Source organism: Mustela putorius, unplaced genomic scaffold, assembly GCF_011764305.1.
Source record: "Mustela putorius furo isolate JIRA1106 unplaced genomic scaffold, ASM1176430v1.1 tig00537301_pilon_pilon_pilon, whole genome shotgun sequence".
Lineage (NCBI taxonomy): Eukaryota > Metazoa > Chordata > Mammalia > Carnivora > Mustelidae > Mustela > Mustela putorius.
The window spans coordinates 416295-436575 of record NW_025422439.1 but is presented as its reverse complement, the minus strand read 5'-3'; the positions used below and the strand labels follow the sequence as shown (position 1 = coordinate 436575).

At 44.9% G+C, this 20281-nt stretch overlaps 1 protein-coding gene and 1 long non-coding RNA gene across 7 annotated transcripts in view; one reads left to right on the top strand and one right to left on the bottom strand.

The window, feature by feature from the left end:
- Window positions 1-1786: 1786 nt before the first annotated feature.
- The window catches only part of LOC123390320, a 21157-nt gene continuing 2662 nt past the window's right edge, over window positions 1787-20281 (bottom strand). The window contains exons 2-6 of one of the 5 annotated variants that reach the window (XR_006604925.1): window positions 8930-16265; window positions 8067-8821; window positions 6898-7700; window positions 6182-6497; window positions 1787-5607 (exon numbers count right to left, since the gene is read on the bottom strand). This is a non-coding gene — a long non-coding RNA (uncharacterized LOC123390320). Of the gene's footprint in view, window positions 5608-6181; window positions 6498-6897; window positions 8822-8929; window positions 16266-20281 lie in introns of all 5 variants that reach the window. The other 4 variants (XR_006604923.1, XR_006604921.1, XR_006604924.1 and 1 more) reach the window with 4 other exon arrangements.
- TNFSF8 (TNF superfamily member 8) overlaps window positions 8038-20281 on the top strand; it is a 27220-nt gene continuing 14976 nt past the window's right edge. For both annotated transcript variants that reach the window (XM_045074022.1, XM_004774058.3), the window contains exons 1-2: window positions 8038-8232; window positions 18330-18372. In XM_045074022.1, the coding sequence (XP_044929957.1) occupies window positions 8038-8232; window positions 18330-18372 (238 nt within the window). The remainder of the gene's footprint in view (window positions 8233-18329; window positions 18373-20281) is intronic.

Here is a 20281-nt window from a genome sequence, read left to right as displayed (position 1 = left end):
TTTAAAGAGAAAAGAAAAGGTCATTTCCTGATTTTGCTAACATCAGGAAAAAACACTATAGGACATCGTTCAATGTCAATCTCCACCCCTCACGGAGTCCACAGATCTAGCATGCCCAGGAGATCGAGGCTGTACTCTACACGAAAAAAAGTCTGAGCAACTCAGAAATAAGCCACTCTTCTCTTCAAACAAAACAGACCCTAAACTTCTGAAAAGTTTCCAAATTTCTCTTTCTCCCCCCTGCCCCTCCTTTCTCTATTTCTCCTTTTCTCCAAATAACATTCGTTCTTTGAATTTTTTGCCCACCCGTTATGTTCCAAGAAGACACAGATTTCCTTAATATGTCATGGTATCTGTTCTATTGGGAGACTGTGTGTTTGCATATACTTAGGGAAGGGACCGGACTTGACAGAGAGATAGGAATTTGGAGAATGGAGGGCAGCAAGAGGGGAGGCTAGAGGGAGGATCAGGCCTTGGATCTCTTGTCTGCAATGGGCTCACATTTAGACCTCATTTATGAAGATGGCATGGTGTCTTAAAACAAATGTTTCTTCCAACATTGTGTCCTTAAAGTGGACTTATTGGGTAAATGTATCATTTAAATATTTATCGAGAGCCTGCCAGGTGTGGACATGTGCAAGCCATTTATTTACTCCAGAGATATGCTGTGCTCTCAGGGTGATTACCGCGCCTTTGGGGAGACAGAGCCCTAGGTAGGTACCTAGAGTACAGGTAATAGAATCTCATGATGTTTACGGCAACCTGCTGGCAGTCAGGCAGCCCTGGGTCAGAACATCGCTCAGTACCAGTATGACCTTGAAAGAGCCTTTTGGCAGCTCTGAGATTTAGTTTTCTTTATCTGCCAGAGGGCAATAAGAGCCCTCACAGGGTAATGTACAAATTAAGTGAAACTATGAATGTAATGTGTTTGGCACACAATGAGCTCATCTCGTTAAATGCAGGTGGTGGTTGTAATCATAAAACTATTACTCTCATCCTTATCGACTAGAGATAGACGTGTGCTCTGAAACCCTACGGAGGGATAGATTTCTTCTGAAAGTCGGGGGTGGACGCTCAGAGCAGAGACAATATTTGAACAGCAACTTAAACAAACGTGTTGAATTGCCAGAGCAAGAGATGTAAGAAAAGGCATTTAATGTTGCAGCAAGGATGCTGCCTGCACAGAAACGCAGTAAGCAGAGGGATTAGCTGGCTTGGGGTTCAGAATAAACAGGGCACCTGGAGTGGAGCTGGGATCAGAGGCTGAAAATGAAGCTTAGGGGACAGCCAGTGAGGCCGTGCAAGGACATGTGACCCAGACTCCACAGGCAAGGACAGACACTGAAAGATGTTAAACTGGAAGGGGAAGGGTGGGAAGCAACCTAGTAGAATTTGAGTGCATTTTTACTTAGCAAACCAGTGTACACATCAAAGATGTCACCACCAGGAAGCCCCCCTGGAGAATGATAAATGAGATTATGTTTCCTACCCGCCGTGCACATAGAATGCCCTGAATCATCTGGTATGAATACCCATTACATTATATTGTATTCACTACTTAATTGTCCATCTGGCTCCCCCAACTGTAAGCTTCTCGGAGTCAGGGCTGATGTCTGTAGGGTGTTCGCTGCTATAACGCCAGTGCCTAGCAGCACACAGTAGCCCTCAGATGCTCGATGGGTGGCGTGCCGTAGAACAAGTCATCCTGTCTCTTCTTCTCTGTCTTTTATTGATATGGAAGGACCTTTCTCCAGCTTTACAAAAAAATGCAGACTCACCTCCCTTCTTTGACTGACAACAGAGCTCTTTTTTTCTATTTCATTTTTATTTTTTACCATAATTGTACACAAATACCCTTCAAAAGTCAAATCATTTAAAAAGGCAAACAGTTCAAAGATTCAAAAATTGGAAAAACTTACTAAAAAGAAAAAAAAAGACAACAAAGCTGCCTGCCCCCAACTTTCTCTAGAGGGCAACTACTAAAATTGTTTTAAAGTGATTTGTTTGGTGTTTGGCTCCGGATTGCATATCCCTATGGGCTTCTCAAGGTTAAGAGCCTCAACATTTTATAACTGATTCAGTCTGTGAGGTGGGATATTCAACGATGGTTGAAAGGCAATTATCCAAATGGTGACAGTTCATTGCTTAAAGCTTCTGTAGCAGTTTTCCCTGGAGCAGATCTGAAATGTCAAAGGCAATTTCCAGGAAATGTATTTTTTCAAGTTCTTTCTGAAAATGTTGCCTCTTCGCAAGACTTATCTTGCTACCTCAGAAAGGCCCTGTGCAATGGTCTTTGCAGTCCTACAGTGAGGAAAGAGGGCAGCAGGGCATGTGGGGGCAGAGACCCTGCCCTGCAAGGGTTCAGTGTCCTCAACACAGATTGCAGGTACAGGCTTGAGAAAATGCAGACCTTTCCAGGAGGCAGCCAGCTGGTCTGGACTTCTGGGCTCCACCAACTCCGAGGAAAGCAGGTCTTCAGGACCATCTAGCTTAAGGATTTTCTAGTACTTCCCCTCTCCGAGGCTCCTAGATGCCAGGAAAGTGATGCTCTTTTTTTCCTCTTTATTTTTTTTTTCTTTTTTCCCCTTTTGGTCCTGACTCCTCCACCACCCTAGCATCTGGTCATCTTTAATTCTGCATCACTGAACATCACAAGATTATATTTCTTTTTAAATATTCCAGGATTTTCACTTGTTCACATCAGTTCTTATCCTGATTCATTGCCATGCCATGCTTTAAATTCATAGATTACCATCAGCCATTTCATAAAATGCTATGTATCTCAAAGTACCTGTACAAACAGCAAAGGGTCCATTTCTCCTTTTGAACTCATCTGCTCTTTACCATCAAAGAGAGCTATGCAACCCAGCATGTTTTCTTCTTTGCCCTGATTACCAAGAATCTCAGAAGCATACATGCTGTACATAACCGCTGAACACAGTCCTCTGCCAGGGTGTGTCCCCTCTCTTAATCCTTAACCTCTCCCTTTACATCGTGGCTCCTACCTGGTGCCTTGTCTTAATGGCTTGAGTTCCAATATACGTGTGCATTTATTTTAAGTGGTCTCAATGCCTCTTTAAAGTAGGTAAGAATAACATGTGTGTGTGCCTGTGCATGTAATGTATAGATTCATATATATGTCTATTATGTATTAATTTATGAACACACACACATATTCCCAATGCTGAAAGTCTATCTGTCTACATATTTCCCAGATCTCTTCTTCCAGCCTCTCTCTCAGCGCCTGGGGCCTCTCCAGTAGTCTATGTGGTCACACACAAATGAGGGTATCTAGCTCCTTCCCAATTAGTGAATCCCAGGAAAGGAAGTTCTCTTCTGAAAACGTGAGTTAGTGATGAAAATATAAGTGCAGATTTTATGGAGGAATCTCAGAAAAACGCATTTCTATTCTTTTCTCCAAATCCCTTCTTTTGTAATCCTGCCTTGAATTGAGTTTATTTCGATACTTTAAATCAGGGGTCAGAAAACTTTTCTGGCAAAGGGCTAAATAGTAATATTTTAGATTTTGTGGGCCATGAGATCTGTCTGGGTTGCAACTATAACTATTCAACGCTGTATTGTAATACAAACATAGCTATAATCTGCATAAACAAATGAGCATGACCCTGTTTCAATAAAACTTTATTCATAAAGTAGGTGGTGGGCTGATCTGGCCCATGACTGTAACCCTAACCCTTCCATGTCCACTATACCTGTAGCCAATAGATCCTAAGTTCAGTGTCATCCTGACCAACTCCAATGTCCAATCTATCAAATCAGACTTTGCAAAACAGAGGGCTCTCCAGTTAATGGGACGAGATCCATCCTACATCTTTTATTGCTTGAAAATACCCTGCAGGAGTTCACCCTTCTCTCACATACACCAAAAATTTTTTAAAAAAATATTTGTTTCTACCACAGTGTTCACCACAAGAGAACTTCAGATATATATTATAAATATATCTTCATCTACAATAGCGCTTTTCAGCCTACAGCCATATTGGGGTTTAGAAAGTGGGCCCAAACAAGAGACAAAAAAAACAAAGCTTCCTTCCAACAATCTCCAGCATCCTGATCGCTACAGTGCTATGCCTCAGTTTTCTCATCTACACAGTGGGGTTAAGACTTCACCTGCCCAAAGGGCCACAGCCTGGACAAGATGCACCCCCCCCCTTGACCCTTTCTGGGATTTAGACAGATTATTTTCCTAAACCGATGATTTCCAAATGGTTTCAGGAATTGTAGTTCCCTGAGGCACTTGTTAAAACAGAGATTGCTAGACCCCAGCGTGAGTCTCTGATCAAGTAGATCCTAGGGTGGAGCCGAAGAATTTGCAGGGCTACCAAATTCTGTTAGTGCTGGCCCAGGGACGACAATTTTGGTCCACGATAGAGACCTCACGGTCCTCTACACAGGGAAGCAATGGCTGGACAGTGGGGGACAGTCCTACAGCTGGTTCCTCTTCATTTTTTCCAAAATGCTGTTCCCTCCCAAAGGGGTGAGATATTAGACCTGTTTGCTCACCAAGTCTCAGATGCTACAGTCACACCTCAGCTGACTACAGGTTGAAAGGAGGCTAGTGGTGACTTTTGCAGGGTCATGCTAGAACATAAAGGCCAATGGGTAGCCAGGTAAGTTCTAGAGAAGGACAGGGAAACCGGGGACCGTTGAGAAGTGAGAGACAAATACACCATCAGGCAACTCCTTTGTATAAACCAACCTTCTAGAACCTTCTCTTTCCATAAACACAAAGTCAATACAAGCATTGCCTGAAGGCTAATCATACATGGATCCCACAGCAAATACTGCAGGGTAGGAGGCAAGGAAGGCTGCCCTCAGGAGCTCTTAGTCTAACGGGGAGGGCAAAAGGCACACCGTATTCGCACACTTGACAGAGGTCAGAACAAGTAGTTAATAGGATACAATAGTGTGTGCATGACCATGGACTTTTCTGGAGAAAGGACAGTGGTGGGCTTGAGAGCCCTGAGCAGGCCTCCCCCGGAGACGGAAGCAGGCGGCAGGGGCAGGAAGGCTCTGAGGCAGTGGAAGGGTGAGGTCAGTGTGGCAGGAAGCAAGGCTGTGCCTGAGGGGTAAGAGAGAGCACAGGTGGCTCCTAAGCATGACTTTACCCCCCTCAACTCATCTCCATTTCTCTGCCTCAGTTTCCTGATTTGAGGAATATGGGTTTTGAGCTAACTCGCAAGTTTGCAAGTTCTGTTCCAGCCTGGAGAGACCCCAGGCCACTAAAAGGTGTATGAACATGCTGGGCCCAGCCTGCCTCTTCGTCGCCCTGCCTCTGCTTCAACCAGAAAACTCCACTTTCTTATGTGTCTTCACTCACTGCACAGTTTCGCTTCCAGAAGGGATTTGAAAGTCACTCAACAAGAAACTCTGTAAAAGCTCTTTCCATTTGTATCTCAGGTGACCAAATGAAAAAGAGAAAGCAGCCAGGAAGCACAAAGGATGGGACCACTCCATGGGCTGGGCTGGATCCCAGAGCAGCTGGGCAGCGAGGGGGGCTCAGACCCCTGGGGTGGGATGCCAGGAAGCTTGCAGGCTTGCGTGTAGAGGAGAGGCACGGGGACAGCAGATCGGGCCCACGGGCTGCTGGAGAAGCAAACGGATCTGAAAATCTCAACTGCTCAGAAGGTTCTGAGTAAAAACAAAGGGTGATTTTTTTTTCCCCCTTGTCAGCCTTCCCTCTCAGGACATTGTACTGTATGCAAAACGTGTAACTGTAAGACAAACATTTTTTTCCACTGCCCTTCTCAGCCCCGCGGGCCTTCAGGAAGACCTGCACTTCAAGCAAAGCCGTTTTATCAACACCCACAGCTTCCATTCCATAATCAGAAGTTTTCCACTTTCATCAAAGAGACTGAAGATAGAGGCCAAGGGAGCAAATCTGTTCTCAGTGCGTGGGGCCCGTTATAGAGACCCCGCTACTCTCTCGTCCGTGTCCACCGCCGGCCACAGCCTTCTCAGCAGATCAGCTAGGTACACACCCCAGAGGACACTGGCTGACTTCAGCCCCACCTCAGCTACCAGACCAAAGGAACCCGTGCACCCACTGCTTCCAAAACTAAGCCTGACTTGGGGTCCGGAGCGGGGAGGTGGTCAGCTCCCTTAACCGTGATGCAGTTACAATTCATACCACTCTAGGTAGTGCAAGAAAGCAATTTACCTCTTGATGGCTCTTCCTTCTCCAGGATCTGTGATTTTAGGGTTTCACTGGAAAAGAATATTCAGACCAATCCCTAGAGTCTGACCCAACTCCAGTGATGTTCCTCTGTCTGGGATCACTGCATTTGCAGCAGGAAGAATCATCCAAGCTTGACTTTGAATACAGGGCATTTCCTTAGGAGGAGCTGGGGTTCCTGCTGGCCTTCTGAGATACGGTGCCACCAAAAATGAGCAGAAAGGCAGGGGAGGGCGGGCGCTTACAGAGGACTGGGTACTTCCGAATGAAGTTTTCAGAGCTACAGCTGGAGGCCCCAGCTCTGCAGTGATTCATATTTTAAATGGGGTGTTGAAGTAGAGACCGTTAGTAACCGCAAAAGGACAACGCTGTCCCCTAGAGAATCTATTGTATCTGTCCAAATGCTCCACTCCACCCAGGGGACCACTAGCGTGCTTGACCCAGGTGGGCCAACACCTTGGCCAAGTCCATCCCCATTCCTGGCAGGACTCTCATGTGAAATGCACAGCAGCTGTGCACACATGGGGGTAAGGAGAAGGGTATAAGGACCCCCACAAGGTGCCAAGGCCAATAGGGGGCGAGGCGGAGAGCAGATCTCAGGTTTTCAGCCTTGAAGCCCAGTGATGATTTAATGATTTAACACCGGCAGGGGGTGTGAGGGCAGGGGGGGTGGGGGGCGGTGGACAGGTATGTCTACGCACCGGGGTGACGTCATTGATCGACATGTCCCACTTTGGCCGAAACAGTTTTCACATTCTCTGATCCTCAGTTTTGCGCTCGGTGGAAAGGAAATGTGAGCTGCGTCAGAGGGCAGAGGTGAGAGCGGAGGGAGGCAAGGTGTCAAGTTCTGCTAGTCCGGGCGCCCCGCGCTAGATGGTTGATCTTCAGTTGCAATAGTCACACACACACACACACACACACACTCCTTACCCCAAGCAGAAGACACACACAACACGCGCCCCACATCACATATGCGACGCGGACATGCGCCATGCATGCAAACCACACGCCCACCGCCCCGCACGCTGCACCTGCGCCCCTCACAGAACACACCCCCACCTTCTGCTCCACTCGCTTCCCCGCCCCCACCTCGATCGCCAGGCCCTTCCCCTTTCTGGGAGCGTGCTGGTGAACCCAGGTTTCTGCACGCCTGACCCCCCCCCCCCCCAGTGCAGCCAGCAGGAATTTTTTTTTTTTTTTAAAGATCAGTGTTTCCGGATTTCTGCTCTTTGGATTCGCCCCCACAATTCATCCTGCCGCCGGCATGCCCTCTTGGGATGAATCTCCACATTTGTGGGCTCTTCCTTCCCAGGGAGCTGGTGGCATCTCCAGTTTTCAGCATAAGCTGATACGATCAGACTGAATCCTTCGGAGTCCTTCTAGCCCCGTCCAGGGACCCCAGCTTCTCCCCCAAAGAGACATTTTCTACCGAGGTCTTCTGAGCTGCAGGCCTCGTACAGAGAATGTGCGGCTTTTCAAGCAGGAAGGCGTTTTGTGGCTGAGTCTAAGTGAAACAGAAGTTGCTTTGTACACACACACACACACACTCCCCAGAGTAGGGAAATCGTCATTTTCTTACTCGCCCTCTGACATTAACCACCTTCTCTGTCTGCACTCAAATTCATCCCTGGCAATGAAAAATGAGCCTCTCCCCCACCCCTGCTGCCGTCTTTCGCCTCACGCCCCCAGAGAAGAGTGTCTCCGTGTGGCAGCCGATGAAGGTTTTTTTCCACGTCACATGATCCAGGATGCAGGGGGAGAATCCTTCTTGGAACAGAGATGAGCCCAGAAGTGAATCAGATGAAGAGAGATAAGGTGTGCTGCGGGAAGACTATATAAGAATGGACCCAGGGCTGCAGCAAGCACTCACCGGAGTGGCCCCTTCTCGAGACACAGCCATGCATGTGCCAGCGGGCTCCGTGGCCAGCCACCTGGGAACCACCAGTCGTGGTTATTTCTACTTCACCACCACGGCGCTGGCTCTGTGTCTTGTCTTTGCTGTGGCAACCATCATGATGTTGGTAGTTCAGAAGACGGTAAGTGGACTCCTGGTCGCCTTTCCTTTCCTATTTTTGTTCAGTTTTCCCTAGAGAGAGAGAGCCTTGAGAATAATTAATAAACTAGTAGAGAAGAGAGGGAGGAAAAAGTACCTAGATCATGCAGAAAGACGGAGAAAAGAAAACAGAAACTCAGCGCTCTGAACTAATTTAGGTTTTAAAAGAAAAGTGTGCTCGGCCATCACCTCAAAACTTTCCAGACTCACGTGGGCCAGAAGAATAGAGGGGAGCAATTAGTATTAAGATATTAAGAATACGACAATCAAAGAAGGAAGTGATAAGGAAATGTGATAACCGATTTGCACGCCTCAGGAGCATGTCTTCAAGGTCTGCCACCAGATTCCAGGGTTCTCTGTTCTCAGGTGGAACATTGCTCAGATCTCTGGGGCCTCCTCCGTTGCCAAGAGCTTTCACAACAAGGAGCTAAGTTTCAGTGCCCAGGGTGTATGACGGAAGGAGTAAGACAGGAGGCCAGGCTTAACTCCTTAGAGCTATTTAAGCCTATAGGGCAAGTTGAAAGCTTCCTCTTGAGTCACTGTTTGGAAGAGTTTAGGATGTCAGGAGAAACCTAGAGCATGGAGGCAGAACATAGAAATGCTTTTAACACCTGTTCCCTTGGAGATTGCTCAGAATGCTAAAAGGACAAGCAATCAGACAAGCAATCATGGGTACCCACCGTAGAGGCAGACGGTCTCAGGAAATTTAGTTTGTTTGGAGGAAATGGTACAATTTGTTGCAAAAGCAGAAGAGACGAAGGAGGGCACTTCTTCATATTTTAGGAAATTGGTGTTTACAGAGAATGCGGCCAGTGTCCTTTTTTGTAGAAAATACCGTATTGATGGTATACATGGCTCATGGATTTTTTAATGAAGTAAAGTTTTTGTTAATATTGGTAATTTGAGAACTCACTCCCTCTCCATGCCCTGCCAAAGTGAGAATGTTTCTGTTTCTTCCTTCCCAGCTCCCATTTTTCGTTACAACTCTACAGAACTTGTCCCAGTTTTCCTTCCATTGTCTTAGGTTGAATGTTTTATACCATATGGATTGCTGAAAAGAACAAAGCTTTAAAAGATTTTGGTATCTGTTTCTCAAGTGTCATCAGCTTTGAAATTTAAATGAAGCTTGGAGGCTCATATCTTCATAAAAGTGAAAGAAAAAAGAATTACTAACATTTGATTTCCATAGTGGAACTTATAAAATGCATCCTTGAATGGGCTCATCTACAGCTACTACGAGTAACACTCCTGAAAATATTCTAGGGCATTTTTTTTGGGGGGGGTGGGTAGAGGCTAGATAATTTCTATAATTCTACTTTGAAGTAAACCAGAAGTATATCATTTTATAGCAACGGCCAAAGAAAAGAAATTGAAGTGGTCTTTAAGGTTTTTTAGTTAAATGCTGTAGCTAGAACTGCTGAGAAAGAGGGGAGGGAGGAAGGAAGGAAGGAAGAGGAGGGTGATGGAGAAATATAAAGCCGGAGAGAGCTCTGGGAGGGTCCTTATTCAAACCCATTCTTTCCAGGAAGGAACTATAGTGGATTCTTCTGGCCCATTTTTGTATATGTGGAAAATTAGGAACAGAAAGGAGAAGGGGCTTGAACTAAGTCATCCTGAGAAAGTGATGGCATCAAGACCATGCTTGATTGTTTAATGAGAACAGCACTCCCTTGACTAATACAACCAGCCACAGAAGCACTTAGAAAGTTCGTTCCTGCGCCTCTCTCAAGAACCTTATCTTCTTCTGCATCCATTCCCTTCACTTACTCCTCATGTTAGGATATGAAAAGATTCACTTCACAAACTGTAGGGTTTGGTGGGCTATGGTTTCTTTAGTCTGGCAGATATCAGTTACTTGCTTAAAAGCTAAGGCTTGTAATACTGATCATGATATTAAGTGTTCAGTGTTTTGCACATACATCATTTCCAGTAAATTATCCAGACATTAACAACTGCAAGAGCTGAGAAGAGTTATTCCCTTGAGTTATCAAGGAAGGCTTCCTGCAAGAAGTGGGAATGCAGGCTGACTCTAGGAAAGGTAGAACTTAGATAAATGGAGAGACCCTAATAGGACCTCTGGTAAGGAAGTTAGTGGGAGAGACCCAAGAAACTTAAACTCACATCCCAATTATCAAAAAATGGAATGGGTCAATGACTACATAGCATTCTGTGTTAGGTTGGAAGGGGCAGGGATGGAGTATCATGAGAATGGTTTTACTGGCCTAAGAAGTCACAGTTCTGGGTAAGAAGCACATGAGCACAAAATTTAAAACAAGAAGTGATGGAAGGTAGCCACATAGGGTTTCCATGACTCCACAAATTAAGGAGACAGGGTGTTTAAGAAGTGGTTTAAGAACCACTTCACTGGAGATTAGAGTTCCAGACTGGCTTGAGAAATTTAAAGCAGGTGGGAAAGGCAAATCAGAGGAGAGGGGGCACTCTGGACCAATGGATAAGCATGAGAAAGTGATGGAAAGAGAGAAGACACAGAGAATGTAGAAAAACCAACAAAAATTACCTTGAGATTGGCCTAAAGACCAAAAAACTCCAAGGTCAAATTCCTTGGGAGACACAAAGAAGAAACTTAGGTTTCAATCTCAAATATTTATTGGCCATCTTCTGTGTGTGGGACATCATTCCAAGCAATGGGGATAGAGCTTGAAAAAAGCCAACAAAATTCCCGCTTTTGTGTTTCTTATAGAACTACTTGTCTAGTAATGTCTTTAGAGTCCCTGTGGTAGTTTTTCTTAATTTATATTTAAGCCAGTATATTTATTATAAAATATTATATTCATATGGTTTAAGAAAAGTAAACAGCAAACATGGGAAAAGAAACTAAAACTCAATCACACCATGCCCACCCAATCACCAATCCCTCTTCCCTGAGATGACCACCATGAACAGACTCTCCCACGTCCTTCCAGAAATAAGTGTGCCTGCAAATAGATAGCATAACATGCTGTTCTATTAGACTCATAATTTTGCACCTTGCTGTATTGAGGTGACAGTGTATCTTGGAGACCCTTGCATGACAATGCATGAAAGTTTGTCTCATTCTTTGGGAGGGTCAGAAAGTATTCTGTTATACGACTGCTTCATAACTTATTTTGTCTGTGCCTAATGAAGGATACTTCTATTTTTCTCTAGAATTTTTACCCACTGTGCATATCTGCAAGTATATCTGTAGAAAGAATTCCTAGTGAGGGGAATAGAATGTGTATTTTTCACCTCAGTAAATATCGTCAATACAAGAGAGTGTACCAATATACTCTCGAGTCAGCAAAAGTCCTACCAACAAAGAGACACCTCTTCACGACCATATGGAAAAACAGAAAACTGACCTGTTATTAAGTAAGCCCAAGAGAGTACCTGTATATGCATCAGGATGCAACTTCCCACGATTTGTACAGCAAAGCAAATGAAAAATAATGAAATGTGGCTTATCTTGTCCAGAAAGGAGGGGTTATACAAGGAGATAGGCTGCAAAGCTGGTGGTAGAGGCATAATTTCAAGAGGCTCTAAGGTCTTCAGTCTACGAGCCAATTCTATAAACCTAGGGACTGGGTTTATCAGTCCCTGAAAAGATTTGTTTACATTCCAAAATGTTAGAGCAAGAGTTCAGGATCATTAGGTTTTTAAGAAGACCCTTTCTAGAAAGAGAAAGCAGCTGCCTCCTTTCCCTTTGTAAGTAAAGAAAATGCCTTTAAAAACAAAAGAAAACAAACATATCTTTCCAGTGCCACTCTACATCCCCATCCAAAGCGGACTGAGCGTTCGGTTAGGCATAGAGATTGTTGGTGGCAGTGATATGGATTTGGGGTTTGCTTTGACCTTCAAAGACAATGTAGGGGTGAGTTGAAATGCCCCATGATGCTTCTTTCTACCCACACTACTCTCTACAGAGCATTCCATTTATTAATTAAAAAAAGAAGAAGAAGAAAAGAAAACAACAGAAAGTTTTTTCAGGGGCAAGCCTTTTGCTAGGGTAAGAAGGGCGGACCCACATGGACAGAGCAGGACCGCCGTTTTCTGACGATTCTCAAAGTAAGGCCCAAATACCCAAGAGTTTGAGTTCAGGGCAGAATGGCACAGAATGCCATCAGTGGGAGCGGGAGGAAGAATTTCTTCTTGGGACGAGGACGGGGCTTGCAGAAGAGCTAGAACAGAATCTGAGCCTCCTCCAAGAATTAGGATGTCTTACGCCTGAAGTTTTATTTTGAAAATTTTGAAACCAATAGAAAACAGGATGGTAAACACCCATATAACCTTTCACCTAAATTGACTGGGTTAACATTTGCTCTGTTTGTGCTCTTCTTATGTGAATGACAGTAAGGTGCAGATGGCGTGGCCTTTTACCTACACCTGTCTCAGCACTCATCTCCTCTTTACTGCAAGGCCATTATCACTGCCAGGGAGTCAATGTCAGTTCAGCAGTTCCATCTAATAATAATGCATAGTCCATATATCAATGCCCCCTACTTGTCCAAAAATATCGTCTACAGCTGTTGTGCCGTGTCTTGATTGGGGATCCTGAATTCACCCTCCAGTCACACACCGCATTTGGTTATGTCATTTTCAAGCTATTTAATAGGTGGTCCTGGGAGCTTGTTGGAAATGCAGAAACCCACGCCCAAATCTAGACCAAATGAATAAAAATCTGCCCTTTAATAAATTCCCTGGGTGACTCCTATGCACACTAAAGATTAAGAAGCAATCATTTAGCAATTTCCTCTGCCCTTTGTTGTTTGTTTCTCAGGACGTTGACTTTTTCAAAGGGTCCGGGTCAGTGTGCTTATAAAATTGGCCAAGTTTTGGATTTGGCTTCATATTCATTATGATTATATTCAGATGAAACTTTTGGGGGCAAGAATAGTACATAGGTAATGTTACATACTACTATAGCACACCTAGGGGCGTATGTCAATTTATCCCATTATTGGTGATGATATATGGTTACTTGATTAAGGTGGTGACTGCTGGTGAACACTTTTGTCTTTCTTACTAATAAGTAATCTCTGGGGTAGTACTTAAAAGACATATAAATATCTTCCATTCCACAGTTTGGGCACGATCCTTGTCTGAATCGGGGAATGAGCCAAGGGTCGGAGAATGATGATTGCCAAAGCCTGTCATTCTTTCTGCATTTATTAACTGCTATTCTTCAGTAGAGAAGAGCTCTCTGTAGGAAGGAGAGTGGCAGGTAGAGCTGGGGCAGGGCTTTCCAGGTGAGGCAGAAGAGTGAGCAGAGGCACAGCCCAGAAGCAGGCAAATCCAAGTGTCAGGAGAGGAGTGGCAGGGCCAGAGCAGAAGTCAGCCCAGACTGCACATGGGAAGAGCAGGAAGCAGAGATAGCTGGCAAGAAGCGCTGATAGAGGTAGGTAAGAGAGTAGGATGCTATGTCCATCAGGAGAGTAAGAAGATTTCTTAAACCTATGTATGAGCCCAGCCTGTAGCCAACACCCACTCCCAATTCCTTGAGGGAAGGAAGACCTCAGGTGTTCTGATGGCCTAATTAGTAATGTCTTTAAGCCCTTGCCACTCATAGTATGGTGCATAGCCCAGCAGCATTGGCATCATCTAAAAGTTTATTAGAAATGAAAAACCTGGAGGGTCCATCCTAGACCTATTGAACCAGAGTCAGCATTTTAACAAGATCCCTAGTGGGAAAAGCACACTGCTTTAAGCCACTCTGTTCTAGTTTCCTCCTGGATTAACCATACCAAAACCAAGGCAGCAAAAAAAAAAAAAAAAAGTCTTCTCTTGAGGATTTTCTATGACCTCCACCTACTGACTCATTAAGTCACAGGAGAATTTTCTGCCCCAGCTCCATCCTGCCCTACTCGAGCAAGGCAGCGTAGCATGGCATTGAAGAGCGTTGCCTTCCAATTCAACACATTTGATGTGAATCTTTTCCCTGCTATCCACCATTTGTAGGACCTTCTGAAATTTCCAAGGCTTCATCAGTCACAAACTCCTGGGGTAAAGACCAAGTGAAATGATGCATGGAAAGCATTTATCCCTGGAGGACTAAGCAGCCTCATGGAGGGCTTCCTCATGCTAGCTTGAAAGTAAGGGAAATGGTCCTGGCCCCTAATCTCCATGACCCACCTTATAAGACAATATGAAGCCAGCAAAGAAGGGGATATGTAATCGCCCTGGCATATTCTAAATGTTGGTTGCCTTGGGCCATTTTCAGTTTCAAAGGATATTTGGATCCAGAGCACACTTGGTATCTGATTGCTTCTGCACAGCCCTGCTCTGTAAAAGAAATGAGCTTTTCAAGTTATTAGGGGCAAATTAAGCACATCATCAGGATCAACCAAAATAGCTATCATTTCGAGCACTTTTCAGTACTTTATATACAATATCTTGTTGTGTCTGCAACAAGCCAGTGGAGGGAAGGATAATTAGCCCTCTAATTACAGTGACAAAAAGGAAGAGGAAAACAGAGTCCTGGGCAGGGAACATGATTGCAACTGAGTCATTCCACCTGGGAACAAGTAGGTTAAATGTGAAGGTTCCTCCCTCCATCCACAGAAACACTGTTGGAAATACCCATCAGACACCTGGAGTCTGAAACAAAAGAGTTACAGTGAAGGAAGCGTATCTGGTTGTTAACCATGGAGATGAAGTTTCCTGAGCTACTTAGTGGCAGCTGAGAATGACAGCCTGGGAGGGTCCATTAGCTTCCGTCTGTGTCTAACCTACGTGCCACTGACCACAAAGCCAAGTCATTGAGCAAGATGGTCCACATTTCCCCAGCCAGGACCCAGATCCCCAGGCAAGATTTGGGAGAGAATGGTAGGACTGAGAAGCACCTTTCGAAAGAGCAGTTGATGGATAGCACTACATAGTGCCTCGGGCATAAACAACTCCCAGCAAACTGTAAAAGTCACCATCTCTTTACACCCTGCCCCTCTACCTCCAAATGCAAGGATTGTTAAAGGGAGGGGAGAATGAGCATCACCAACCTTGGCCTTCTGAAGCTAGTGTCTCTCTTGGGGCAATGGAAAGACCACCAGAGAATCTGAATCCAAGATCTGCCACTGACTCATGAATATCTCAGGTTCCTCTTCTGTTAAATTAGCCTGATGGACTGAATGATGTCTAGGTCCCTCTCTGGCTCTGCTTCCCTGATCTTTTCTACCAGAGGCAGCCAGAGGAGCTCTGGCAAACCTCATCCCAGGAGCTCTCTAAAACAGGAATAATCGCATTTATGTCTTGGATGCCCTGGGCCCCTGTAGTAAGATACATTGTTTCTGACATGCTCCCGCCTAAAGTTGGGAAACCAGGAAGCCCTCCAATAACCAACAGAAGCCTCCTCTGACCCCCATATAAATGAGGTCCCCCTCCCAGATATTATCTCTTACAACCTTGCCACATACACAAAGTGTGTTCCGTGGGCCAGGAGCCTCAGTGACACCTGACAGCTTGTCAGAAATACGGACTCCCAGGCTCCAGCCAAACCAGCTGAATCAGAATTTGCGCTCTAACCGCCACCCCGGGTGATCTGCGTATATGCGTGAAGTTTGAGAAAGGTTACCTTGAACGGCTCTCTTCCTTTGTTGTCCTTGTCTCAACTTGCAATTCAATTCTTATATTTATTTGTATATCTTAAATGACGGCTTTAATGACTAAGCCATAAAATCCACAGGGTGTCTTCCGTGACTAACATAGTTCCTGGCACACACCAGACCAGGTGCTCATTTGACAGGTGCTGAATGTCTGACTTCCTGGTATTTCCGGGATGGCTCATGGAGCCTGGGATGCTCCCAGTGCTTCTACTGTGTCAGCCTCCTCTCACTCTCTCCGGACCCTTTCCTGGGGGTTCGACGAATTCAACCATCTTAGCACCACATTTAAACATAGATGCTTTTCTTCGTCCATTTGCACATCGCACTAATTGATGATCATACTCGGTAGTAAGCTTGCTGCTCATTAGATTTCGAAACGCTCTTCACAGTCTCACAGAGGCAACACGGAGGGGAATTTGGTGATGTCAGGTTTTCCTATGAACTACAGGCACAGTTGAGAGACCACAAATGCACGGTGTTACTACTGAGGTTAAGAGCTTTCAGCTAAAGCAATAAAATCATAGACTATTAGAGCCGAGAGGGAAGGAGCGTCCAAGTCAAGTTCACTTCTTTTGCCCTGAAAAACTGAAGGCCAAAAAGTTAATACTGACTTCTGCCATCTGCACGGCAGGGGTATGCCAAGGCTTTGCCTTCGGGAGACTTCCTCGGTTCATTACAACACACTTGGGCTGGAGGAGGGATCCACTTATCAGAAAATGAGCCATCAGGGGAAGGCAAAGGACAGAGCCCCCAGGGAAATGGTGGAATATAAGGGGAACTCCAGATGGTCCTGGGTGTTCAGACAGAACTCTGAGGAAGTAAGATGTGCACAGATGCTAACTCCTTGCTCTGGATGTGGGAGTGATTTTCATTCACATCAGTGTCACACCCTCTCTAGGTCTTTATTAGTATTTCAGTCCAGTGAATTACACATGACCCCAACCTAGACAAGTCAAAAGAGAAATAAGATACTTTATTCCATATTGGCAAGACACCTGAGGTGCAGTTCCATGGCTGAGCTGGGGAGAAGGGGAGGGAGGCTAGGGTTGAGGACGTCCGAGTTTGAGGGATTTGTGAGGGGTGAAGAAGTGTGCCCATATGCTTCTATCGCCTTCTTGCTCAGAGCACCGCAACAAGACCTCCCTATCAGTCCCTCCAGTCCCCAGCCCAGGAAGCCCCCCTTCAAAGACAATCTACTTCTATCAACCCCTTACATATCTGTATAAATATCTCTCTATATATTTATGTTTATTATAAAATAAATAATATGAAATATAATGTGAATTTATAAATATATAACATTCCTTTGTGCTTATTTATGTTATATAGTTATAAATATTTGGATATTATAATCATATATAAATTTGTAATAAGGTCCTGACGGCAGAGACCCGATTTCATTATTTACTGTTGCGTCACAACGCTTGGCCTATAAACATTCGATTAATTCAGAATTTCCAACCACAGGAAAGGGAGAGATGTACCTTCCCAGGTATGTTTTCAGCATACTTTCACCGTTTGATGAATCAAATACGGAAAAAAACCCACATATATTTATATATTACAGTTGCTTGTTCTTTTGTTGACCGAAGGGGGGAAAATATCAAATGTGGAAGCAAAAACAAAAAGGCCTGGACAGGGCGATGAGTTTCAGATTCCGGTCCCCAGAGCCGCCAGAAACTTTTCCTTTCACCCTGCTTGGCCCCCTAGTTCATCACCTGTAAAATGTGGATAGTAACCCTCAGACTGCGTTTCCGATAGGCAAGTTATTGAGCAAATGAACAAGAAAGCCCTGTGTAAACTGGGTCAGCGAATTCTTTTTTTTTTTTTTAAGAGTCAAATGGACCACATCTTCCTTATCCATTCGTCCATTGAAGGGCATCTTGGTTCTTTCCATAGTTTGGTGACCGTGGCCATTGCTGCTATAAACATTAGGGTGGTCCATATACACTATGGAGTATTATGCCTCCATCAGAAAGGATGAATACCCAACTTTTGTAGCAACATGGACGGGACTGGAGGAGATTATGCTGAGTGAAATAAGTCAAGCAGAGAGAGTCAATTATCATATGGTTTCACTTATTTGTGGAGCATAACAAATAGCATGGAGGACAAGGGGAGTTAGAGAGGAGAAGGGAGTTGAGGAAAATTGGAAGAGGAGGTGAACCATGAGAGACTATGGACTCTGAAAAACAATCTGAGGGGTTTGAAGTGGCGGGGGGGCGCTGGGAGGTTGGGGTGCCAGGTGGTGGGTATTATAGAGGGCACGTATTGCATGGAGCACTGGGTGTGGTGAAAAAATAATGAATACTGTTTTTCTGAAAATAAATAAATAAATTTAATAAAAAAAAATTAAAAAATTTAAAAAACAAAAAAGAGTCAAATGGAACATGAATTCTAAATTGCATCGCACTTGGAGGGCAACCAAAATGGAAAAGAAAGAGATGAATCCTTTCCACTGGATGATGATCTCATGCTGCCTCTTTTTTCCTTTCTTCTCTTCCAGGACTCCATTCCCAACCCACCAGGAAAATTCCCCCTTAAAGGAGGTAAGACCTTGGAATTGGGAGTAGATGTATATTAAATCATCCATATGACATCATAGTGGACTGACCCCCAGAAGCATCCTAGCAGTGCCCAGCAGAAAAGCCAATGGAGGCAAAGGTGAAGGCTGCTCAGAGCTGAGCTGGTGTAACTGCGTTCATCCCAACAGCCTTCGTACAGTACCCTGGTGCGCGCAGCTCTCTGGTTAATGAAAATTCCACCTGTGCCATAGGCCATCGCATGGACATGGACAGGCATGCAAGGGAGAGTTGTGTTACAAGCTTGAGATCTGGAGTCAGGCAAATGTGGGTATGCATCTTGGCTCTCCGTCCTGCCTCGGAACCTCAGTTTTTTAATCTATAAAATGGGAATAATACTACCTACTACCTACCTCATGAAGGAATTGGAGAAGGCAAGCAGATCTCATCCATAAATTGCTTGGTATGGCCACTGGCATATTGTAATCATTAAGTAACATGTAGTATCCAAAAGCCTTAATGAAGGTGAGATTGTAAAAACAGATTTCCCCCTCACCTTTTCTACCATTGCACACACTAGTTAACGCTTTGTCTCTATGAGGCCCAGAGGGGATATGCAGAGGTAGCTTAACACTGAGGGTAACACCAGAGATCATCTGGTGAATGTTTTCCTCACGCAGAAAAGGAACAATAAGAGCCAGTAGAGTGTCATGTCCAAGGTCATATGGAGCCAAAGCCAGAACCCAGATGTCCCCATCTCTTAGCCAAAGTTGGGTTTTTTTCCACCCCAGAACATGAACCCATCTCTGCCTTATAACCTTTAGAACTTAGATAGCATCACAGCTGGATAACCGGACAGCTCAGAGAAAAAAGTCAAAAAGAAAGGGTGGGATATGGTGGGCACCCCGCTAGAGACACCAGGGCATCTGTGGGACACAGGGTCTGAACACAGCCCCGCATACCAACAGCCTCCCGCAGGGAGTTTTCTTCAGGAGGCCTTTCCTGCTATCTATCACACAGACATTTAGCCAGTAGAAGCAAAAGCCACAAACACACAAGCATTCTGGATCTTTCAAGGAAGACTAATAACTACAGCCTTGTAAAAATAGGCTATAACCTTGGCTGGAGTTACTTCACAATGACCTCAATTCCCATAATGCCTCTGTGGTATAGCGTAACCCTAGTCTTTGAAAACCAGCAGGCACAGCTGTGGGTCCATGCAACTTTATTTCTAGAATGAGGTGAGAGGCTGGCTGTGACGCACAGAGCAGACGGAGTCTGAGAGCCCTGTTTAGGGAACAGCACAGGTTTGGGAGTCAGAACGTGTAACGCACGTTCTCATGGAGCTTTGCAAAACATCCTGGCACACTGAGTCACTGTCATTTTTCCTTCTCCACCCCCACTATCCCACCACCACATACCCCCCCAGATCTTCCAAGTTAAGACCAGAACTTCTCATGTCTTGAGAGAGAGAAGAGAGAGAGAGAGGCAGTCTTTAACAGGAACACGATTCAATGACCAGGGTAGTTTTGATGAGGCAATAGGACCCCAGAGAGTCTGGATCTCCGTTCCTGTACCTGCAGAGTCCGTCCTTCACAGGTGGCCAAGCACAGAGACTCCGACTGCCGGTCTGGCCCTATGCTGGTGTTCACCAGCCCAGGGTGAAATAGGAAAAAGAAGAAGGTAGCCCCTTCTTTCCATAGCCAACAACTATTTTAATATAAGGGGTGCTCTTTTCCTCTGAGAGTACATCCTTCCTTTCTGAAAGCATAGAACTGCCCTTTCTTTTACAACATGAAGCTGGAACAGATGCAAATTAAGTTCACTTGCTTTTTGTCTGAGTTATTCTGTTTTGTTTTAATGGGCACAAGAGACTAAATCAAAAGCTGCCCACTCTGTATTGGCCACTGGCTGTGTAAATTTCTCTGGTCCATGA